General features: G+C 40.4%; 1 protein-coding gene across 8 annotated transcripts in view; it reads right to left on the bottom strand.

The window, feature by feature from the left end:
• LOC128699632 (cadherin-related family member 1) overlaps positions 1–26206 on the bottom strand; it is a 69301-nt gene that overhangs the window by 1372 nt on the left and 41723 nt on the right. For 6 of the 8 annotated variants that reach the window (XM_053792369.2, XM_053792368.2, XM_053792367.2 and 3 more), the window contains exons 11-21: positions 22472–22608; positions 21498–21666; positions 20811–20970; positions 18547–18691; positions 13683–13871; positions 13243–13535; positions 8878–9057; positions 8399–8494; positions 7665–7805; positions 7102–7492; positions 2896–3078 (exon numbers count right to left, since the gene is read on the bottom strand). In XM_053792369.2, coding sequence (XP_053648344.2) covers positions 2896–3078; positions 7102–7492; positions 7665–7805; positions 8399–8494; positions 8878–9057; positions 13243–13535; positions 13683–13871; positions 18547–18691; positions 20811–20970; positions 21498–21666; positions 22472–22608 — 2084 coding nt within the window. The other 2 variants (XM_053792370.2, XM_053792366.2) reach the window with 2 other exon arrangements.

A 26206-nucleotide genomic window follows, 5' to 3' on the forward strand; every position in this document is an offset into this window, starting at 1 on the left:
ACAGAAAACGTGGACGACATTGCTGGGGTAACTAAGATAGTGAGGGACGTCTGGCCCTGAGTCTGTAAGTAGTGAGTGATGGTCGTAGTGGTTGTAGTAGTAGTAATAGTAGTAGTGAAAGTAATGAGGTTAGTGGTAGTAGTAGTAGTAGTAGTAACAGTAGTAGTGAGAGTAATGGTGTTAGTGGTAGTAGTAGTAGTAACAGTAGTAGTGTAAGTAATGGTGGTGTTAGTAGTAGTAGTAGTAATAGTAGTAGTGAGAGTAATGATGTTAGTGGTAGTAGTAGTAGTGACAGTAGTAGTGTGAGAAATGGTGGTGGTAGTAGTAGTAACAGTAGTAGTGAGAGTAATGATGTTAGTGGTAGCAGTAGTAGTAGTAACAGTAGTAGTGTAATTAATGGTGGTGGTAGTGGTAGTAGCAGTAATAGTAGTAGTGAGAGTAATGGTGTTAGTGGTAGTAGTAGTAGTGACAGTAGTAGTGTGAGTAATGGTGGTGGTGGTAGTAGTAGTAGTAGTAGCAGCAGCAGCAGCAACTTCTCGATCGCTAGCGCACTCTCAGCTCATACACTCAGGTCCGGGGTTCGAATCTCCTCCGGTACGGCTGGAAAACATTAGGGATGTGTTTCCATAAGACACCTGCTGTCCCTGTTCTCCCATCAGTGTAAAATGGGTACCTGGGTGTTAGTAGACTGGTGTGGGTCGCATCCTGGCACAAAACTGACCTAATTTGATCGAAATTCTCAGCATAACAAGGGGCTTTCTATATAGTAGTATGTCATTGATGTCAGCTATGGTTTTTATACTTTGTACATGTACTTGTAGTAATTAAGGATATTATTATTAGTAGTATAGAAGAAATTATAGAAGTAGTTGTAGTATCATTAATAGTAATAATAATAGTAGTCGTAATAGCAGTAGTATTAGAAGATCTGATGCAGATTATCAACCTTGTGGGTATAGGACCCGAAATAATCTGACTCTCCATTATCCTCCTCCCCAGGATGCCACCCACAGCAGTCGGCTAACTCTCGAGTACCTACTTACTACTAGGTGAAAAGAGGCAACAGGTGTCTGGAACTTGTCTACCGATTCAGCCTATGTTGGGATCGAACCCAGGTCCTTCAGATGTTAATGGAGTTCTCTGAGTTTATTGAACTGAAATTCTATCGGCTACACGAGTGTCAATAAGACTTCAAGTAACCTGTTCACTACTAGTTAGTTCCTAAAAATAGGTCTTTTGAAACTACTTTTTGTCGGTCATATGGTTAGTTACGCAGGACAACCCAATAAAGACCCCCCAGTTTAACTAAATGTTATTCTTTTCCTTTGGTCCTCTTTCCCACGATCCTACCCACAACATTAGATTAACACCAAGGTACGTACTTACTATTTTCTGGACATGGGTAACAGGTGCAAGGAGACTAGCACCCAGGTACCTACTTACTACTTGCTGAACATGGGTAGCAGGTGCAAGGAGACTAACACCCAGGTACCTACTTACTACTTGCTGAATATGGGTAGCAGGTGCAAGGAGACTAGCACCCAGGTACCTACTTACTACTTGCTGAACATGGGTAGCAGGTTCAAGGAGACTAACACCCAGGTACCTACTTACTACTTCCTGAATATGGGTAGCAGGTGCAAGGAGACTAACACCCAAGTACCTACTTACTACTTGCTGAACATGGGTAGCAGGTGCAAGTAGACTAACACCCAGATACCTACTTACTACTTGCTGAATATGGGTAACAGGTGCAAGTAGATTAACACCCAGGTACCTAGTTACTATTTTCTAGACATGGGTAACAGGTGCAAGGAGACTAACACCCAGGTACCTGCTTACTACTTGCTGAACATGGGTAGCAGGTGAAAAGAGACTAACACCCAGGTACCTACTTACTATTTTCTGGACATGGGTAACAGGTGCAAGGAGACTAACACTCAGGTACCTACTTACTATTTTCTGGACATGGGTAACAGGTGCAAGGAGACTAACACCCAGGTACCTACTTACTACTTGCTGAACATGGGTAACAGGTGCAAGGAGACTAACACCCAGGTACCTACTTTCTACTTGTTGAACATGGGTAGCAGGTGCAAGGAGACTAACACCCAGGTACCTACTTTCTACTTGCTGAACGTGGGTAACAGGTGCAAGGATACTAACACCCAGGTACCTACTTACTATTGGCTGAGCAGATGCAACAGGTATAAAAAAAACATTCTCATTTTGTTATTACATTCATGGGAAGCGCTAGCCCCGTAGGGGTCATATAACGTCTGGGGAAAATGGGGAGTAATTAGTTTTGACTCGACGAAAGGAAAGGTAATTCCAATTCCTTGGATCAAGAGCCCTTTGCCTGCATCAAGAGTCTTTCATGAATTATTAGCAGAGATATTCCCTCTTCAGTAATAATTCTATCAATTATTAATAAAAAATTCTCAGGAATTTAATTCCCATTTTAGAGACTAAAATATTTTTGGATTTAGTGCATACGTGAACTACTGCCTCAATGGCATCTGATTGCCTTCTAACATCAAAGAAGCTAACCACCAACAGCCTGGACGATCTGGTCAGCAACCAGGAGACCTGGTCTGGGACCGTGTCACTGGGGCTGTAAATATGTAAATATGGTCCAAGTCGGACCATATTTGCGTATTTCTTCTATGTGAGGTTATTTGTGTATTGTTCTAGTCACGGTGTTGTGACATTTTGTTCCATCTTCTTAAGGAAACCAAAGAAAAAGATCAAGAAGAATGCGAGATATGTCATACTGAATGACTATCAGTGAATAAACAGTGGAATGGATAGGTCCTGTCACTCGCATGGACCCCTGTTCGAGTCCTGGTCCATTTGTTTTTCCGTTCATTCACAAAGAAGAGGCCTAAGACTTACCTTGAGGTTACTCTTCTTCCCACCAGGATAAGTAATCCCGTCGTGATCACTGACAGAGTCATCGTCATCACCATTGGCACTTGCTGTAGAATGTTTACGAGGTGGAGGGGAGCCTTTCAGTGCCAAGAAACTGGACGATGAGGGCTCTTCTGTCTCGTCATAGTCTGCATCTGGCTCTTGTGGCTGAGGGTGAAAGAAGATAATGAAGGTTTTTCCTGTCTCGTCATAGTCTGCCTCCGCCTCTTGTGGCTGAGGGTGAAAAAAAGATAATGAAGGCTATTGTCTCGTCATAGTCTGCGTCCGGCTCCTGTGGCTGAGGGTGAAAGAAGATAATGAAGGTTCTTGTCTCGTCATAGTTTGCATCTGGCTCTTGTGGCTGAGGGTGAAAAAAGATAGTTAGTCGACTGGTGTAGGTTGTGTCTTCCTAGGGAGGAAAAGCAGAGAACCATGAAGGAAATAAGTCTCATTGCTAGAGTTGTTTAGTTATGCTGGATTAATGATAAGAAGAACGTGGCCATCTTAGAAAAAGAAATGAAAAAAGATACCGAAAAAAAAGACTAAGACGTCCACGTTCTTCGTTGAACTTCGTTGAACATCGAAATTTCGTCTAAAATTTCCTCTCTAAGTAAGGGATAGTTGGAAGACGTTGGTTAATTCAGGTACAAAACTAGATGTATTAGTAATAGTGTAAATAAAGTTACAAGTGACAATAATGCACATGATATTCCCCGAGGCCTATCAGATGATAGGAAGAGAAAGAAGTAAAGGGTTGTGGTGGGAAAGTTGTCATATAAACTGTAAAACAAGGAAGGTCTTGAGAAATTGAAGCACAAAATCGTAGACCTTTTACAGATTACATTTAAATAATAAAAAAATAACAAAAGGAACAATAATGGAGGTAGCAGTAATCTGCACTCTCCCAAGAGCCAGCAAGGATCCAGATAGGAATGTGAAAATACCAGTAAATCTGTCATAAATATTATTTGCCAGTACTAGTAACTAGTAGAAGGAAACCAAAACTCTTAATCCTAGAGACCTTGAAGAGAGAGATATAAACTTGGAGACAAGAGACCTGCACTGAGAAAAGAGACCTGGAGAAGAAACCTAGCAGACATAGTGCCGAAAAAAATACCATTTTTCAAAATTTTAATGAACTACAGGTTAGGTAATGTTTGTCGGGAAACAGGACAAGTGTTTCGTGACGCGGGTCTTAGTCATATGATGACCCACCACTGGAACTTTTGGTCATCTGGCCGAGGACTTCCACTGGCTTACCTTTCCACCCCTTTAAAAATTATAGTTATGGTTATAGCCATCACATCTAAGTTGATATTTGATGACCAAACAAGGATCTGGGAAGCAGATAAGCCACTAAGGCTGAACTTAATCCATATACAGGTTTTTTTAAAAAGATAGGCACAATTATAAAGCAATATGCTTTGAAATTGGGTCTATCTTTTTGAGACATTCTGTAATGGTCAATGACACAAAAGCATCTATAAGAATGAAATAAAACAGAAGGACATAAACCAAAGACATCGCAATGAACGACTGTCAATGAGTAAACAGGAAAATGAATGGAGACTCGAACTGTGGTATATTCGAGTAAGAGGTCCAACACTCGACACTCTCGCTGACATCTGTTTTAATTTATACATGTGGGATCGTTAGTATCTTTGGACTCAGTATTCAGCAAAGGTGAAGGTGACGTTGAGGACGAATATGAGGAAAATCTATCAGCGAGTATAGCATCCTGTTGCCAACTAACACTTGGAAGTAGACACTGTAAAAGACGTTTCGCCCTCTATCTTGGGCCATTATCAAATCACCAATGTGATAAGTGACCCGTGTTCGGTTGGTAGCGAACTTAGTTCACACGCTGAGAGTCCGGGGTTCGATCCCCAGTACGGGTGGAAACTCAGGGCATGATTCCTTACACCTGCTGCACCTGTTGAGACAGAAATGAACTGGGTACATAAAAGAAGAGTCACTTGTAAGATCTAGACGCATCAACTCCCATAAGGTAAGATGAAATCTTACCTTATGGATGCATAAGGAGATGGACAGAATAGATTTTTGTAAATGGTTTAGAAAACCGACTAAATGAGATACTTGTGTAACATTTGGGTATCTATATTCTGGAAACGCTTCCTAGTCAGTGGTTTCTTCAGTCTAATATAGAGAATGGTGGAAGATGAGGAGGAGTTTAAGGTAATCAGTCCCTCAGCCTGGAGTCAAATTTATTCAGTCTGTCAAGATTGGTGGACTGAACACATCGACTCCAGGCTGAGGGACTGATTACCCCAAACTCCTCTTCATTTTCCACAGTTCTCTATATTGGACTGAAGAAGCCACTGGATGGCGAAACGTTTGCAGAATAAAGATACCCAAATATTGCAAAATTGTCTCATGCATCAAAATGTTCTGCCTAAGAAGGGACTTTCTATATAGTAGTATGTCATTGGTGTCAGCTATGGTCTGTATAAGTTGTATCATGTACTGGTAGAAATTAAGATATTATTATTATTATTATTATTATTATTATTATTATTATTATTATTATTATTATTATTATTATTATTATTATTATTATTATTTATCATGAGTATAGATACCGACAGAGTTCGTGAGCATAACCCTGGATTATGAAGGAGGCAGAGGTACTACACAAGTTACGAACACACGGCTACAATGAAATTACTCCTGACAGGAAAACTGCCAAGAGGAACTAATGACTCTTATCAGACCCAGCTGGCCCAGTGGGTAACGCACCGGCCTGTGAGTTTCAGGACTAACTCGCCATGAGATCGAGCCCCTGCTTGTTCCGTGGTTTGTTTGCCATCGTGTCATTACGATTTCGTGAGTTATGGTCGTTGAATGTTGCAGCGTGCAGAAGGTTAGAGGTTACACTGGGCGACGTGTGGTGTGTATATTATACACGAAATAAGGAGCGTAGAAATTAGGGGACGGTGTAGTGCTAAGGAAGGTATAGTTACAAAAATGGATACCTGAAGTATACTTGAAGGATACCTGAAGTATACCTGAAGTATCCCTGAATGATACCTGTAGTATACCTGAAGCATATCTGAAGGATCCCTGTAGTATACCTGAAGTGTACCTAAAAGCTACTTGAAGGATACGTCAAGTATACGTGAAGTATACCTGATATATACCTTAAGTATACCTGATGTATACCTGAAGTATACCTGAAGAATATCTAAAGGATACCTGAAGTATACCTGAAACACACCTGAAGTATACCTGATGTATACATGAAGAATACCTGAAGGATACCTTAAGGAATTTTTCGGGGGTCAACGCCCCCTCTCCCCAGCAGATCGGTCACAACAAGGCGCGGAAAGACTTTTTTTTTTAAATTAGTTTGACCATTTACAAAAAAAAAAAAAGACCGAGAAAGCCAAGTTGAACAAGATATAAACCTGAAGGGTATAATTTTTAGTAATTTAGGTTAGGCTCTAAACCCATGTGGGTCATTTAGTGCAAGATGTGTTAGAGGCTCTATCCTCCTATTTGGGCTCACTTCGGAAGGTACCACCATCAGGCATGTGTTAGATCGGAGTGAGTAGAGACGAGGGGTTTTGAGGATTTAACGTGCTGTCAGAGTGTGGGGAAGGTAACATTTGTGATGTGAATCATGGAAACTTGTTAGCTGGACTCGAGTCCTGGAGGTGACTAGTACAGAGTGCCTACATTCAAAAAAACTAAATTTTTATTGAATATAATTTAATGAAACACGGGTTTACTGTTTGTCGTGAAGATAAGCTGACACGAAATGTATCAGTGAAAGGTTTGTAAGTGGTTGTTAGTGAGGGTTGAAGATTAGGGTGTCAGTCCCAGGGAACAACTCATTGTCGTTGTTGCTGAATTTCATGGAACAGACTGTAATATAAGATTATATTTTAAAGTATCAAGTTAAGGAGGTTCTTCACTGTCACTTACCTCTATCTCTCCTCTCCCCATCTCTCTTCTCCTATCTCTCTAACTATCCCTATCCCTATCCCTATCCCTCTCCTCCTTATCTCTCTCTACTCCCTATTTCTCTCCCATATATCTCTCTTCCCCTTCTCTCTCTCTCTCTCTCTCTCTCTCTCTCTCTCTCTCTCTCTCTCTCTCTCTCTCTCTCTCTCTCTCTCTCTCTCTCTCTCTCTCTCTCTCTCTCTCTCTCTCTCTCTCTCTCTCTCTCACCTTAGCCTCGTCAGTGCCTGAGACAGCTGGTATCACTGACGTGTCTAGAGACGATTCACTTTTGTGTTTAAGGATTGACTTGGCCGGGGGTGGGCTGATGTCTGCTGGCTCATTCTTTGCTGGTTTGTTGATCTCCGCATATATGTGAGTAGGCGACTCCGGGATAGTGTCTAGAGCCGGGTATATGCTTGTAGAGTCAGGCATAGAGGCATTGGAGGTGGAAGCAACTGTGTAGAGAGGAGTGGTAGTGGTGGTGTTGTAGTCGTTGGGGTCTGTAGAGGAGAAACTGGTGATTTTGGTGAAGGATGGTGGAGGAGCCGGTGAAGAGATGCCGTAGTACTCGGGAGAGCCAGCATCCACACGTCTCAGACCTCTATACTGGTGCTCACTCCTAGGGAAGGGTGAGATACGTTCAGTTTGGCAAAGAAGGTGGGAAATAGCACAGAAGAGGAAGAAAACATACACACAATTAGCTCACTTGTGTGTGTGTGTGTGTGTGTGTGTGTGTGTGTACGTGTGTGTGTGTGTGTGTGTGTTTGAACAGGCAGACAGACAACACCTACTTCGGTGATTCCGATTTCTGCGAAGAGAGAGTACTGAGGAAGAGAGGAGGTGAATCCCTGCTGGAGGTGCTGCGGCCGTTACTGAGACTGTTCAAGGTACCATTGGTCTTGTGGTCCCGGGACCTCAGAGACTCTCGCTTCCTGTGGGTCCCAACAAAACAAAAGATGCAATAGGTATGAAAATAAAAATTATTCGATTGATCCTTCAAGAGCAGAGTTATCTGGCCCTTGCTTAATAATAATAATAATAATAATAATAATAATAATAATAATAATAATAATAATAATAATAATAATAATAATAATAATAATAATAATAATAATAATAATAATAATAATCCTTCAAGAATTATTTCAACTTGGTAAAAAAAGGATTCGTGGTGGAGTCAGACACTAAAATGAACAGTTTTATTTTTAATTTGGCTAAGTTATTTTCGCAGGCTACTTAAAATTACAAAATTTCTCTTATTTGTACATTAAAAAGATAACACAACGACTCCTCACATTACACTAAGATAACAAGGGTTTTACAGCAATCAATGGCCGCAAACATCACATCAACATAACATATCCGGATATCCTTCATAGTCATGATTTGTTAGGCACTTCGGTCAAAGTTTATTTTCGAGAAGACTGACATGGTATTGTTCATTGTTAATTCTATCTTTCATGATTTTGCTCATTTGTTGTTCATTCTACCTTTCATGCGTTTGTTCATTTGTTATTCATCTTACCCTTCATGTTCCTCACTGTAGGAGAGGTTAGGGTAGGCACGTCCAAGTGTGTTGATCGGGGTGGAAGCTATGGGCTTCGCTCTGCCATCTCTTCTCCTGGCAGTCATGGAAGAAGTGTGAGTTATTGATCGAAAACCCTCCCTATCGTCAACATTATCAACATCTACATCATCAAAAACTCATGTATTACCATCATTATCATCTGTCACAATTATTTCAAATTAATTGTGACTGGTTACCTCAACTCTTATGTTCCACCTTTCTCTGCATTGGACTGAAGAAGCCATTGACTGGCAAAACATTTCCAGAATATTCTCAAAGGCTCCACAAGTGTGTCATTTATCAACTTGTAGGTTTCTAAACCATTTATTCAAATTAGTCATAGTTTCACTAATTTTCTGTATGTCTCTGTGTGACTCACTATGTCTGCATTATTTTCTCTATCCTGTCCATACACTGAAGAGCCTAGCAGTACTTACTTCTTATAAACCAAGAAGGCAAGAGCAGCGAGTAAGATGAGGCCTAGCAGAGCTCCCAGGATTCCAACAGCAACCTTCAGACCAGTGTTGGATGTTTCATTAGTATCATCAACACATTGGAACAATGCCTTATCCGTAAACTCCTGCGCCACTACGTTCGTTTTGCCATCGGAAAGTGCTCTGTTTTAAGTAGAAGAGAGTTAGTGGTTAATCACATGTCAAAAAGGCTCGTTGTGTGTGCTTTTTTTTTTTTTTTTTTTGGAGACAGAAACACTGGAGGCTGATTCATCTGTATATTTCGACCCCCATCTGGGATCCTCTTCAGCTGAAGGGAACCCCGGAAGGGATCGAAATATACAGATCAATTAACCTTTTTTGTTTCTGTCTCCATGTGCGTTATTATTAACCCTTAACCTGCTTGTATATGGGGGGAGGGTTGATGTATAACTCTTGGATCAGCATCTCTGCAACGATATAAGGGCTTTACTGATTCATGACCTCCAGATCCCATTTATGCTTCCTCTCGAAATAGCGGTAATGGTATAAGCCGTTACTATCTATTAAAAATAGGTTAGATAAATGCATGAGTGGGTGTGGGTGGGTGTGATTTGGGCCTGACTAGCTTGTGCTACTAGGTTAGATGCCGTGATCCTTCCTTAAGTGAATGTGACCTAACCTGACTAGGTTGGGTAGGTTGGCTTTGGCCGGTGGGGGACATCGACCTGCCTCGCATGAGCCAGTTAGACCTGCTGCAGTGTTCCTTCTTTCTTATGTTCTGGTCCCTCTTGGTCTGATTTGCTTCTCTTACCACAATAAGCTAAAGAAATATTCCCTAAGGTCATTGAGACTCGTTTACATCGTTTGGTATCATCAGGTACGATCCCTGGTCACAGACCGGGTCGCGGGTACGTTGATCCCCGGAACTCTCTCCAGGTATACCCCAGGTATACCCCTGGGTTCTCTCGTCTCAACCAGGCTGTTCCTATCCACTAATTTCTTGTGTATCTTGTATGTCATTATCATATCTTCTCTGGCCCTTTTTTTATATTCCAGTGTTATTAATATTTTTTTTTTAGGTCTATCGTCTTGGTCCATTTTCATGTCCTGAATGTGATAAATGGTTTGAAACCGACAAGTTGAAGATTGAGACACTTATGCAACACATGGGAATCTTTATTGAAGAAAGATTCACATATGTTGCATAAGTGTCTCAATCTTCAGGTCTTGAATGGTTGAAGTTTCTATAATTTTTGATATGATCAGATGTGAGGTGTCATGTCCACATTATCCACAAATAGTGATACTTAAGATTTAATATCAGTTTGGTAGATTATTTGTCTATATGAGAAACACCTGGCTATCAAGTTATGATTCTTATCCTGTTCCAGTCGTCAGACTTCTGTTCTCTCTCTCTCTCTTTCTCTTTCTCTCTCTCTCTCTCTCTCTCTCTCTCTCTCTCTCTCTCTCTCTCTCTCTCTCTCTCTCTCTCTCTCTCTCTCTCTCTCTCTCTCTCTCTCTCTCTCTCTCTCTCTTTTGTACAGTTCTCTACGGTTAACTTTTGTCTTCTGAAGCATTTTCTGACATACTTAAATTTTTGGCTACAATATGCATGTAAATCACCGAAAAAAGTGAAATACAGTACTATGATTTGCCTTAATTAAAATAAAGCAGGAACTTTATCATCTTTTCTGCAACACTGCAAGCTCCTGATGATGGGTTGATTGTAACACGAAAGGCCTAGAGCTATCATTCAAACCCACCCCACCCATGTTTGTTTTGCATCCTATATCGCTTGTTCGCGATTTCTGCATAATAGTGTATACTATTCATAGTTGTAACTGTATTAATTATACATGAATCACATAGCAAACGTTGCTCAAGAGATATTAGGTCAATAGAATACATGTATGTTCCCTGGTGTGAGTCAGTGTGGGTCGTTGAAAGCGTTGGTGGATCAGGGTACATATTGTGGAGGAGTGGATCAATATGTGTGGGGGAAGGATGGTGGGATTTGAGATGGGGTAGGGGTTGATGGGGTCGATAATTGTGGAAGGAAATGTTCATTGGTGACGGAGGAGGGTGGGAGGGAATGTTGGGCAGGGTAGAATATTAGTGGAGGGAGTGGAGGGAGTCTGTCTTGGAGGGTCAGTGTGGAAGGGTGTGCTGGAGGGAGACTGAATACACGATAAAGCAAAATTTTGAAAGAACGTTTCGGCCCATCCTGGGCCATTATCAAGCCACGGTAATGGTCCAGGAACGAGCGAAAAGTCATCTAAATCAAGAAAACTGTGACTAAATCGATCCTCCTCAGCACAGAAGTGGAAACCAAACCGAGTAAGAATTTCTACAAAGCTGAACTAACTTTAAGAATTGTAACCAAAACAACCCTTAACACAAAACTACGTCTCCAGTAACCCTTAACATGTAAAAAATACGGGATGACTTTTATCACAAAGCAGACTGTTATTTTTCATGCGTAACTGCAGTTTGTGTGATTGATTTTTTCTGCACTTTCCCAATCAATAATGTGATTTTTTTCACTCATATGCTGAAATAACAGAAGGTATTCTGAATACATTTCACGTATCTCTATTCAGTTCGCTTATTACTTTAGATATCTACCTCTATCACGCAAGAAATATAATATAGATGTATAAAATGGGGATATGAGCAAAGCTTGGAAGCATTAGGAAACGTTTCGCTCACCAGAGGTTTTACTGTTACAGTAGAGAGATAAAGCTCCAGATGAGCCATACAAATCCTAATACTACACTCACCTAGTTGTGGTAGCAGGGGTCGATTCACAGCTCCTGGCCCCGCCTCTTCACTAGTCGCTACTAGACCACTCTTCCTGCTCCATGAGCTTTATCATACCTCTTCTTAAAGCTATGTATGGGCCCTGCCTCCTCTACATCACTTCCCAGACTATTCCACTTCCTGACAACTCTGTGACTTAGGAAATACTTCCTAACATCCCTGTGATTCATCTGAGTCTTCATCTTCCAGTTGTTGCTGTGTTACATCTCTGGAACATCCTGTCTCTGTCCACCTTGTCAATTTCTCTCAGCATTTTAGTATTGTGTGTGTGTGTGTGTGTGTGTGTGTGTGTGTGTGTGTGTGTGTGTGTGTGTGTGTGTGTGTGTGTGTGTGTGTGTGTGTGTGTGTGTGTGTGTGTGCTTTTATATATATATATATATATATATATATATATATATATATATATATATATATATATATATATATATATATATATATATATATATATATATATATATATATATATATATACATGTAGGACTTGAGTCCTGGAGATGGGAAGTACAGTGCCTGCACTCTGAAGGAGGGGTGTTAATGTTGCAGTTTAAAAACTGTAGTGTAAAGCACCCTTCTGGCAAGACAGTGATGGAGTGAATGATGGTGAAAGTTTTTCTTTTTCGGGCCACCCTGCCTTGGTGGGAATCGGCCAGTGTGATAATAAAAAAAAAAATATGTATATACATATACATATACAATAAGATCACAGTAAATAGTTGATATCACAATAAGCAAAATATCCATTGCGAAAGTGTACTGGTGGGTGGATTTTTGAAGTGACAATGGTATTTTGATGCTTCTGGTGTCACTGCTTACCAAAATTAATATTTTAGAAAACGCAAACTGTAAAACAGTATACATACATATATATATATATATATATATATATATATATATATATATATATATATATATATATATATATATATATATATATATATACATATATGTTGATTACTAGAGATGACGTGGTGTATAACTGTTTGCTTGTGATGGAACCGAATTTTTGTTTAGGTCGTTTGGATCTAGTGTTTATTGCAACATAAAAAATGGGGGAGTACTACAGTAGGCCTACTGGCCTGTGCCATGGAGCTCTTGCTCGTACTTTTAAAGGGTGAATGGCTCATGTTATACAGCAAGTCCTACTAATATTAAATTATTCCCTCACACTGAATCCATTGTTTCAAGTTCTGTCCTGGTTAATCTTTGCTTTAATTATCTTAATTGACAGTTTGTTCCTCTTGTTTCCAACTCTATTGTCAAAGCTCTGCATTAGATATATATTTTTCTAAGTCTGGATTTATGAGTAATTCTGTGTTGTCTCTCTTGAAGACCTGAACACAGCCATAAATAACACTTAATAATAACCACATGGACAAGGAAACACTGGAGGCTGATTGATCTGTGTATTTCGACTCCTTTCTGGGGTCCTCTTCAGCTGAAGAGGACCCAAGAAGTGGGGTCGAAATATGCAGAGCAACATCCTGTTTCTGTCTCCATGTGGGTTACTGAGCATTGACAAGTGCTAATTACACTTTATTCAACACTTACTTATTAAGATCTTCAACACTCATCAAATTGCCGTCTGAGTCAATACTGTACACGTGAACCTGAAGGCTGTTAGAGGTCACGCTCCAACCTCGACCTTGCCTGATCCTTGAGTACAGTAACAAGGTGGAGGGACTGTTTTGGACAGATGAGTCCTCGATAATGGGACTCACATAGAGATTAGAAACTTGAACACCAGATTTGTCTGAGAGAGTTTGCAGATAATCATCCACTTGTGATACATCTGTGTTCTGCAACACAATGGTTGATATGTGATCCATGTCCAGTGGCACCACCTGTAAGAAGAGGTCAAGACAGATAACAGAGAGGATGTTGAGATAACTAAATAAGATTAAAAATAGAGAAATACAGTATTATGCTAGTGTTTACTGACATCGTTTCACCCACATTGTCGGAATATCAAAGACAGATGGTGTACCAACCTTTATACTGGCGTGAGAGTCTTCTGTCGCGCCGTCTGATACCTTAACCTCCAGAGAACACTCCTTGCTACACACAAACTCATTCTCCACGAACACGGCTCCCGTGTTGCTTTCCACCGTAAACGGGGCCCCGGAGCTGGAGTTCGACAGCCCGTATGATAGGTCCCCCACCGTGTCATTGTCGCTTGCCTGATGGTGGAAAAAAAATAACACAAGCCTTCAGAGTGTCACTTCTGAGGGCCATTAATCCCTTGGTGCTGGGGGAGAGGCTCTTGATACGAGGGACTTGAGTTAATCCTCTTCAGATATAGCCTGATAAGCTTCCATTTGCCAGGTAATGTATGGACCCCTACGGATTTAGTGCTTCATTATATTATTATTGTTAATAATATTATTGTAATACTTTTAACAGAAAAAACAGCCATTCGATGTTTCCACTTGTAGGAGAAAGTAATCCAATTCTTTCCCTTGTAGGAGAAAGTAATCCAATTCTTTCCCTTGTAGGAGAAAGCAATCCAATTCTTTCCCTTGTAGGAGAAAGTAATCCAATTCTTTCCCTTGCAGGAGAAAGTAATTCAATTCTTTCTCTTGTAGGAGAAAGTAACTGAGTACTTTCTCATGTAGGATAAAGAGGCTATAGGTTGTTCTTCAACTCTATATATCTTTGGTTATGTTGCACAGTTCTGGTCACAGTATTACAGAATGAATATAAATGCTCTGGAAAACGTACAAAGGAGGATGACAAAGATGATCCCATGTATCAGAAATCTTCCCTAAGAGGATAGACTGAGGCCCTGAATCTGCACTCTCTAGAAAGGCGTAGAATCAGGGGGGATATGATTGAGGTGTATAAATGGAAAACAGGAATAAATGAAGGGGATGTAAATAGTGTGCTAAAGAAATCCTTTCTTATGTTCTTATGTTCTTATGAAATGTAACCAAGGTAGGACTCGCAGCAATGGGATCAACTTGGGAAATTCTAGATTTAGAATTTAGCGCTTTCTTTGATTATCATAATAATTAGTTTTAGAAGGGATTTAGGAAGGCATTGGTTTGGTTGGAGTTGTAGATGAGTGGAACAAACTCCCGAGTACCGTCAATGAAGCTAAAACTTTTAGTAGCTAAATATATATATAAATATATATATATATATATATATATATATATATATATATATATATATATATATATATATATATATATATATATATATATATATATATATATATATATATATATATAGTTTCAATGGAGAGGAATAAATGGGATTAGGTCAGGGGTTTCAAATAGAGTTAGAGCTAAAGAAGGAGTAGCAATAATGGCAGGAAAAGAGGGACTACAAATGTATTAATTCAAGGATTATGTGGAGTAAAATAAAGATTGGATGTGAAAAGTGGGTTGTAGTAAGCGTGTATGCACCTGGAGAAGAGAGAAGTGTAGAAGAGAGAGAGAGATTTTGGGAAATGTTGAGTGAATGCGTGGGGAGTTTTGAATCAAGTGTGAGAGTAATGGTGGTTGGGGATTTCAATGCTAAAGTGGGTAAAAATGTTGTGGAGGGAGTAGTAGGTAAATTTGGGGTGCCAGGGGTAAATGTAAATGAGGAGCCTTTAATTGAGCTATGTGTAGAAAGAAATTTGGTAATAAGTAATACATATTTTATGAAAAAGAGGATAAATAAATATACAAGATATGATGTAGCACGTAATGAAAGTAGTTTGTTAGATTATGTATTGGTGGATAAAAGGTTGATGGGTAGGCTCCAGGATGTACATGTTTATAGAGGGGCAACTGATATATCGGATCATTATTTAGTTGTAGCTACAGTTAGAGTAAGAGGTAGATGGGAAAAGAGGAAGGTGGCAACAACAAGTAAGAGGGAGGTGAAAGTGTATAAACTAAGGGAGGAGGAAGTTCGGGTGAGATATAAGCGACTATTGGCAGAAAGGTGGGCTAGTGCAAAGATGAGTAGTGGGGGGGTTGAAGAGGGATGGAATAGTTTTAAAAATGCAGTATTAGAATGTGGGGCAGAAGTTTGTGGTTATAGGAGGGTGGGGGCAGGAGGAAAGAGGAGTGATTGGTGGAATGATAAAGTAAGGGGTGTGATAAAAGAGAAAAAGGTAGCTTATGAGAGGTTTTTACAAAGTAGAAGTGTTATAAGAAGAGCAGAGTATATGGAGAGTAAAAGAAAGGTGAAGAGAGTGGTGAGAGAGTGCAAAAGGAGAGCAGATGATAGAGTGGGAGAGGCACTGTCAAGAAATTTTAATGAAAATAAGAAAAAAATTTGGAGTGAGTTAAACAAGTTAAGAAAGCCTAGGGAAAGTATGGATTTGTCAGTTAAAAACAGAGTAGGGGAGTTAGTAGATGGGGAGAGGGAGGTATTAGGTAGATGGCGAGAATATTTTGAGGAACTTTTAAATGTTGAGGAAGAAAGGGAGGCGGTAATTTCATGCACTGGCCAGGGAGGTATACCATCTTTTAGGAGTGAAGAAGAGCAGAATGTAAGTGTGGGGGAGGTACGTGAGGCATTACGTAGAATGAAAGGGGGTAAAGCAGCTGGAACTGATGGGATCATGACAGAAATGTTCAAAGCAGGGGGGGATATAGTGTTGGAGTGGTTGGTACTTTTGTTTAATAAATGTATGAAAGAGGGGAAGGTACCTAGGGATTGGCAGAGAGCATGTATAGTCCCTTTATATAAAGGGAAAAGGGACAAAAGAAATTGTAAAAATTATAGAGGAATAAGTTTACTGAGTATACCAGGAAAAGTATACGGTAGGGTTATAATTGAAAGAATTAGAGGTAAGACAGAATGTAGGATTGCGGATGAGCAAGGAGGTTTCAGAGTGGGTAGGGGATGTGTAGATCAAGTGTTTACATTGAAGCATATATGTGAACAGTATTTAGATAAAGGTAGGGAAGTTTTTATTGCATTTATGGATTTAGAAAAGGCATATGATAGAGTGGATAGAGGAGCAATGTGGCAGATGTTGTAAGTTACTAAATGTTGTAAAGAGTTTTTATGAGGATAGTGAGGCTCAGATTAAGGTGTGTAGAAGAGAGGGAGAATACTTCCCTGTAAAAGTAGGTCTTAGACAGGGTTGTGTAATGTCACCATGGTTGTTTAATATATTTATAGATGGGGTTGTAAAAGAAGTAAATGCTAGGGTGTTCGGGAGAGGGGTGGGATTAAATTATGGGGAATCAAATTCAAAATGGGAATTGACACAGTTACTTTTTGCTGATGATACTGTGCTTATGAGAGATTCTAAAGAAAAATTGCAAAGGTTAGTGGATGAGTTTGGGAATGTGTGTAAAGGTAGAAAGTTGAAAGTGAACATAGAAAAGAGTAAGGTGATGAGGGTATCAAATGATTTAGATAAAGAAAAATTGGATATCAAATTGGGGAGGAGGAGTATGGAAGAAGTGAATGTTTTCAGATACTTGGGAGTTGACGTGTCGGCGGATGGATTTATGAAGGATGAGGTTAATCATAGAATTGATGAGGGAAAAAAGGTGAGTGGTGCGTTGAGGTATATGTGGAGTCAAAAAACGTTATCTATGGAGGCAAAGAAGGGAATGTATGAAAGTATAGTAGTACCAACACTCTTATATGGATGTGAAGCTTGGGTGGTAAATGCAACAGCGAGGAGACGGTTGGAGGCAGTGGAGATGTCCTGTCTAAGGGCAATGTGTGGTGTAAATATTATGCAGAAAATTCGGAGTGTGGAAATTAGGAAAAGGTGTGGAGTTAATAAAAGCATTAGTCAGAGGGCAGAAGAGGGGTTGTTGAGGTGGTTTGGTCAATTAGAGAGAATGGATCAAAGTAGAATGACATGGAAAGCATATAAATCTATAGGGGAAGGAAGGCGGGGTAGGGGTCGTCCTCGAAAGGGTTGGAGAGAGGGGGTAAAGGAGGTTTTGTGGGCGAGGGGCTTGGACTTCCAGCAAGTGTGCGTGAGCGTCTTAGATAGGAGTGAATGGAGACGAATGGTACTTGGGACCTGACGATCTGTTGGAGTGTGGGCAGGGTAATATTTAGTGAAGGGATTCAGGGAAACCGGGTATTTTCATTTAGTCGGACTTGAGTCCTGGAAATGGGAAGTACAATGCCTGCACTTTAAAGGAGGGGTTTGGGATATTGGCAGTTTGGAGGGATATGTTGTGTATCTTTATATGTGTATGCTTCTAAACTGTTGTATTCTGAGCACCTCTGCAAAAACAGTGATAATGTGCGAGTGTGGTGAAAGTGTTGAATGATGATGAAAGTATTTTCTTTTTGGGGATTTTCTTTCTTTTTTGGGTCACCCTTATATATATATATATATATATATATATATATATATATATATATATATATATATATATATATATATATATATATATATATGTATATATGTGTGTGTGTGTGTGTGTGTGTGTGTGTGTGTGTGTGTGTGTGTGTGTGTGTGTGTGTGTGTGTGTGTGTGTGTGTGTGTGTGTGTGTGTGTGTGTGTGTGCGTGTGTGTGTGTGTGTATGTGTGTGTGTGTATGTGTGTGTGTGTGTATGTGTGTATGTGTGTGGTGTGTGTGTGTGTGTGTGTGTGTGTGTGTGTGTGTGTGTGTGTGTGTGTGTGTGTGTGTGTGTGTGTGTGTGTGTGTGTGTGTGTGTGTGTGTGTTCACCAGCTGTGGAACACCTGGGTATCTTTGTTGTGAACACTTGAGAATACACATAGCTAGGTGTTGCACATATGTCTAACTAATCAACCTATGAACTTATTTTAATATGTGTTTTACAGGTTAATGGATTTTAAACCTAATGAACACTGATAGACTTTAATGGAATTTGAATCTAAAATGCATATCTAAATACTAGTAGCATATTACCTGAAGTGTAATGACAGGTCCTACGACGTTCTGCAGAGCCTTGTCCTGGGGGTAGGCAATGATCGTGTTTGGTGCGTGTGGCACCTGGAACTCTGGCTGCTGGTCATTGATGTCCGTCACTGTGATGATGACCAAGGCCTGGCTCCTGGAAGTAGTAGATTCAAGTGTATGTGGTGTGATGGAGAGATGCAAAAGCTTGAAAGCACACAGACATCTCTGTCTCTCTCTCCCTCTCTCTCCTTCACACACACACACACACACACACACACACAGTGTAATAGCCTAGAAAGTGACGTAGTGGAGGCAGGAACCATACATAATTTTAAGACGAGGTTTGATTAAGCTCATGGAGCAGGGAGAGAGAGAGAGGACTTAGTAGCAAATAGTAAACAGGCACGGCCAGGTGCTATGGATCGACCCCTGCAACCACAAATAGGTGAGTATACATACACAAAACAGAAGGAACAATTTGAAAGCACTAAATCGGCAGAAACCAAATCGGAAATAAAATTTACATACAACCACACAAGACAGAAAATGACACTTCAAGTCCTAGCAAAAAGATCAAAGAAAAAATGTATTTAAGAAGTACGAAGAAATAAACAGATGAAAGAAACTAGCAGGAGGGAAGAAATACGAGAACAACAAAGGTTAAAAGATATTTACAATTAATTTTACAATCAATTACAAGATAGGAAGTGAGAGAGGTAAGGAATTTTAATGTGGTTCAAACAGTGGAACGCTGAATGTTACCTTGGGCATCTCTAACAGTCCTCTCCCAAGTACCAGCCCCTTCTAACAGTCCTCACACCAGTACCAGCCCCTTCTAACAGTCCTTACCCCAGTACCAGCCCCTTCTAACAGTCCTTACCCCAGTACCAGCCCCTTCTAACAGTCCTTACCCCAGTACCAGCCCCTTCTAACAGTCCTCTCCCAAGTACCAGCCCCTTCTAACAGTCCTCACACCAGTACCAGCCCTCTCTAACAGTCCTCACACCAGTACCAGCCCTCTCTAACAGTCCTCACACCAGTACCAGCCCTCTCTAACAGTCCTCACACCAGTACCAGCCCCCTCAAACAGTCCTCACACCAGTACCAGCCCCCTCTAACAGTCCTCATCCCAGTACCAGCCCTCTCTAACAGTCCTCTCCCAAGTACCAGCCCCCTCTAACAGTCCTTACCCCAGTACCAGCCCCTTCTAACAGTCCTCAACCCAGTACCAGTCCTCTCTAATAGTCCTCACACCAGTACCAGCCCCCTCTAACAGTCCTTACACCATTACCAGCCCTCTCTAACAGTCCTCTCCCAAGTACCAGCCCCTTCTAACAGTCCTCAACCCAGTACCAGCCCTCTCTAATAGTCCTCACACCAGTACCAGCCCCCTCTAATAGTCCTCACACCATTACCAGCCCTCTCTAACAGTCCTCTCCCAATTACAAGCCCCCTCTAACAGTCCTCACACCAGTACCAGCCCCCTCTAACAGTCCTCACACCAGTACCAGCCCCCTCTAACAGTCCTCACCCCAGTACCAGCCCCCTCTAACAGTCCTCACACCAGTACCAGCCCCCTCTAACAGTCCTCACACCAGTACCAGCCCCCTCTAACAGTCCTCACCCCAGTACCAGCCCCCTATAACAGTCCTCACACCAGTACCAGCCCCCTCTAACAGTCCTCACAAAAGTACCAGCCCCCTCTAACAGTCCTCACCCCAGTACCAGCCCCCTCTAACAGTCCTCTCACCAGTACCAGCCCCCTCTAACAGTCCTCTCACCAGTACCAGCCCCCTCTAACAGTCTTCATCCCAGTACCAGCCCCCTCTAACAGTCCTCTCCCAAGTACCAGACCCCTCTAACACTCCTCACCCCAGTACCAACCCTATTAAAATATTGACTCGCAATACCAGCACGAGGAGGAACAGGACAGACATACAACTCCTGGATATCTTTAGATGAAAACGTTTCGCCCTCTTATGTCTAATATTCTCATTTTTTATGTCTAATTCTCCAGTAAACTTTGTGGTAACGTCAGTCTTAACTCTGTTTCCACTGGTGGCTCCCACCTACTTTTGTCGTGGCTGCAACTGCTGCACCTCATTTGACTCCAGAAAAGCCCGTCTTCCTGCTTATGATTCATCAAAACTAAGGTACTGTAAAGTAACTTCCAGGCTATGGGACTGATTACCTCATCTTCTACTGTCTTCATTACCTCTGTAGTGAACTGAAAAATGCCACTGGTTGGTGCAACGTCTTCGTAATAGAGATACCTGAGTAAGTCGTCACTCGTAGATGTGATTCCGAGGCACGTCGCTCCTGTCTCGTAAACCTGAAGTTTGAGTTTGATCTCTTGAGTAGTCTCGTAGTCCAGGGCTGCTATTTTCCTCAGCACCCAGGAACCGCCCTCTTGCTGGACCACGTCGAACTTACCTGAAGTGTAAAAGCCAGGTAGTGTGTGTGTGTGTGTGTGTGTGTGTGATGTCGTGGCGAATAGGTGAAATTGGTCAGTTAGCGAGAACTCATTTAAAATGAAGTCCTTTCTAAAATTTTCTCTTATACGTTAAAAGACAATATTTTTTTCATTTATGTTAATGTAAAAATTAATAATTTTGTACCAAAAGAACCTTAGAAAACTTACCTAACCTTATTATAACAAGCGCAATTTAATTTAGCCTAATCCAGCTAAATATATTTTAGATGATTTTACAATTTAATAAACACAATGAAATAAATTTTTTTCGTAAGGTTTAGAAATTACTGCGAAATTACTACATACACACATTTTCGCTTTCCTTATTCAGCAAGAAGAACGTTGCTATTTAAGACAAAATCGCAAGTTGTACCTATTCGGCACTATATATATATATTCTTAAAATTTTGATGTAATTTACTGTTATTCGAAAAATTATTTGTGTAATAGATTGAATATCCTTGATAATTATATAATCAATACTGACCTACAGCAGCGTCAGGCTCCACGCTGATGATGCAGACAGGGCCAGTATCCCCTTCTGTTTTGATTTCCCTAATTAGCGACTCCTGACTGTCCTCCTGCAATGTCTCCTTCAGGAGACTGTTGATCATTGTAACAGTTGTTGTTGAGGGATGCAGCACCTTTATATACACCTGTGGAAGACCAAGAGATTGATTTTCCTTGGTATATTTGTCTCCCTGAAGACGCTAGTTGATGCTAGAGGATGTTTGAGTTAATTCTGATTATCTACCATTTCCATGGGAATTATATTACTGATGGAATACAATATCGACTAGTTAATGAATAAGACACGTGTGCAGCAGTTGGGTATTTTCAGTCGAATACAGTCAAATATAACAATGGATACAGAGAAAGTAGTAGCAGTTTTGAGGTGATCAGTCCATAGGTCTTGTAGGAAACAGTTAATTCCTCAAGAATATCATATGGGTCAGATAGCATAACTTCATACGGATGATTGGGAATGGTTATTAAACTGAAGACACTAGTGAAGGGAAGACACAGTGTGGTGAACAAGCTTTAACTGGGACAACGCTTCAGTGTAAAGCTTTATCTGTGATCTGATAAAGTTCTGCAAAGAGCGAAACATTGTCCCAGTGTAAGCTTGTTTTGCAGCTATACTTTTCTTAATGATGAGTAAGACATATGTGCAACACCTAGATGTCTTTGATGTGAAGACCTTGGGCCAGAGAGTACCTTCACGAACACCATAGTATTGATACCTAGGCACTGAGCGTGTGTCTTCACAACTTCTGGTACTGTATACCATGAACATTCACACGATATCTTAATAACACGATAACAAACAAATCACAGAACGTGTGCCGTTGGTTCTAGGTCCGCCCGTTCTGTGATTGGTAGAACATTAGCGTAAATAAGCTTTTATTGAAAAGCATTTAGAATGCGAGAACTCGTTCAGTGGTGCCCTGTGAGTCTCACCTTTGCTTCGTCCCTGAGAGAAGTGTTCTCGACGACAGCCACCGCTGTGAGGGTGTAGGAACCAGAGGCAACGTCTCCGTTGAGAACGGTGATTTCTCCGCTCTTGGGGTCTATACCGAAGTTACCGTCTGGCTTAGCTATCAACGGGGAGAATATTTTGTTATTGTCCGATCACAATTACCGTGTTTTCCGGCATATAAGGCGCACGATCTTATGAGACATATAAGACTATGTGTCGAAGCAGTTGTAACAACTGATAAATCTTAACCCAAAGCCTATTATTATTATTATCCAAGACTTGTGTGAGGGAAAAACGCGCCTTATATGCCGGAAAATACGGTATGTATGTGTGTATGTGTACAACAACGTTAATTATCAGTTAATTGTAAAATCTCAGTCCACTTGAATATTCGTCTCCACATAAAAAATATTTAATAACAGTTACGAGTATTTTTCAACAAGTGACTGTTTTTTTTTTATTAAAAAAAAAAAACAGAAATTAACTTTAAAATGCATAATAATTTGCGCAATATATAACTCCTTAATTTACCTAATTAATTTAGGAATTTTCATAAATTGATGATTTTCCTCTGAGGATCGAATCTACAAATGTAACGAAGCGAAATTGTTTGTGGAAATTTTGTTTAGAGCAAAACAAAAGCTGGATATCTGTGCTAAGTCGAGGTGGGACTCTCAGATAAGAATGTCACAATACCGTGGCTGGAACAATAGTGGCTGGAACAATAAAGTGGCTTGAAAAACAGTGACTGGAACAATAAAGTGGCTAGAACAATAAAGTGGCTGGAACAATAGTGGCTGGAACAATAGTGGCTGGAACAATAAAGTGGCTAGAACAATAGTGGCTGGAACAACAGTGACTGGAACAATAAAGTGGCTAGAACAATAGTGGCTGGAACAACAGTGACTGGAACAATAAAGTGACTGGAACAATAGTGGCTGGACAATAAAGTGGGTGGAACAACAGTGACTGGAGCAATAAAGTGGCTGAAGCAATAGTGACTGGAACAATAAAGTGGCTGGAACAATAGTGGCTGGAACAATAGTGGCTGGAACAACAGTGACTGGAACAATAAAGTGGCTGGAACAATGCACAATACACACAAACAATACTTGAACAATTCACAACAAACGCACAGTCATTGGCCTTCCTGGACAAGGTACATGTGGATGACGTTTTGAAACTAGGAACATTTCGGTTCCTATTCCAATTCCGCGACTTCTTAAGCATAGATTAATAAACAGAACTAAGAAATTAGATTGTAAAGTTTAAATTCTATCTACTGCATGAGGGGGAGGTGCCAGGCTGCACATATTTACACCGACTACAAGATTCTGTTTACTTGTCTTCAGAAATACATCATTTTTTTTGCCTCAGTGGTACAGAATTTTTAAGTAAATACATAGAATCACTAATACTTAAGTACTGACGGGATGACACAACTTAAAATATAAGAAGATTAAGGTGCTCGATATTGATCAACAATGTTACTTATTTCAGTTCAGTCAATGAGAATGTCTAGCTTCTGTTACATATGTTTCTATTAAATATCTTTCTATCGTTGACTCTTACACGTAGGCAACACATGATAGGCTCTTTATCTACTGTATATAGTAGTAGTTCTTCTCAATAGACAGCCTTGGTGTGGACTTCCTCTGCTGTCTGTCTTTCTCATGTACTCCCTTGTACTTTATTGTACTCTCATGTACACAGTTAATGAAGATAAGTGACATCAAAACGGTAGGAGCGAGGCCTCCAGTTCTGTTTGGTTAGACAACCCGTCTATTATCAACTTCGTTAATTTAAGCTAGAATAATTTCCTTATTGAAGTCTGTGGAAAAGCAGTTGTTAACAGTGAGCACTCTGCTATGTGAAGTCACTATGCATAGGCCAGTGTTTCTATTTTTCGTGTACACCTGATTTGTTTGAATGAAGGTTGCCTTTTTTACCTTAATATCGTCTGCCAAGGGCCTCCAGAGACAGCGAACATATTCTCGTTATTTCTACATTAATGGATGCAAGTTATTCGTATTTATTTCCCATATAGTTAGTGCTGATGAGACACAGAAATCCTTATGATGTCAGAAATAAAATAAATAAGGTCTATTGCTTATTTCTACTGACAAGACTTCATCATCAGATTAAAGAGACAGGGAGAATATCATGATTTTGTAGGAGAGGAGAAGGTTCTTGCCAAAAGTAAAGGCATAAGAAAGGAGGAACACTACAGCAGGTCTACTGGCCTATACAAGGCAGGTTTTACCCAAACCCACTAAGGTAGTTTTATCACTAATGATGTTAAGAAACTGCTTTGACCGCACATGGTTCTGACCTTGGCCAAGGAATGAGTCAGTATGACAGAGAGGCCTAGAATGCTAGAAATTCTAATTACCCACCCGACATACAAGCACAAACATCTCACGTCAGCATCGGGAAAGAAGAATCTAAACGGAAGACAGGTTTTTTTACTTAAATTGTATGTAACTTCATAAGCTGAATTGGCGACTTGAGCCTTGACACGGAGCACGACATCGGCGACTTGTGGCTGCAAGACTTCCGTCGCGTACTGGTACAACTCGAAGTAGAGGGTGTTGTTGTCGAGGTGGCCGGGCCAAGGAAGACCTACGTTGAGTAAGGCCATGGCGGTAGCACCGCTGCTGTCTTCAGCCTAGTGGAGGAACCGGTAGAAGGGAGTGCACTCCCAGTAACTTTCTGGGATCAAATCTTATTTTCTCCAATATCCTAGAAACTGAACGAACCCTTCGATCTTAGTTCTTCCCCATACTACTACTACTACTACTACTACTACTACTACTACTACTACTACTACTACTACTACTACTACTACTACTACTACTACTACTACTACTGCTACTACTACTACTACTACTACTACTACTACTACTACTACTGCTACTACTACTACTACTACTACTTCTACTACAACTACTTCTACTACTACTACTACTACTACTACTACTACTACTACTACTACTACTGCTACTACTGCTACTACTACTACTACTACTACTACTACTACTACTATTACTACTACTACTTCTACTACTACTACTACTACTACTACTACTACTACTACTACTACTACTACTACTACTACTACTACTACTACTACTAATAATAATAATAATAATAATAATAATAATAATAATAATAATAATAATAATCTTGAAGTATTATGCATGTTTGGGTAAATATACGTGTTGCTTATATGCAAGTCTTGTCTGTTACAGTCGTTTGGTGTTGAATTACAGTCTTAAAATGTGTTTTTAGAGTGTACTTAGTGTACTCCTGGGGAGGAGCAAAAGTGTACCTCTAGAGAGTGCTTATTTTTCCCTGAGTGTACTCGTATAGAGTACTCACCCACTCTGAAGCGTACATGTGCTATGAAGAAAATATATCAAGTGTTTGAGCAGTATAGAAAGTGTTTGAGCAGTATAGCAATTGCTTGAGCAGTATAGCAAGTGCTTGAGCAGTATAACAAGTGCTTGAGCAGTATAGCAAGTGCTTGAGCAGTATAGCAATTGCTTGAGCAGTATAGCAAGTGTTTGAGCAGTATAGCAATTGCTTGAGCAGTATAGCAAGTGTTTGAGCAGTATAGCAATTGCTTGAGCAGTATAGCAAGTGCTTGAGCAGTATAGCAAGTGCTTGAGCAGTATAGCAAGTGTTTGAGCAGTATAGCAATTGCTTGAGCAGTA

This window comes from Cherax quadricarinatus, chromosome 67 (assembly GCF_038502225.1).
Source record: "Cherax quadricarinatus isolate ZL_2023a chromosome 67, ASM3850222v1, whole genome shotgun sequence".
NCBI classification, from domain to species: Eukaryota; Metazoa; Arthropoda; class Malacostraca; order Decapoda; family Parastacidae; genus Cherax; species Cherax quadricarinatus.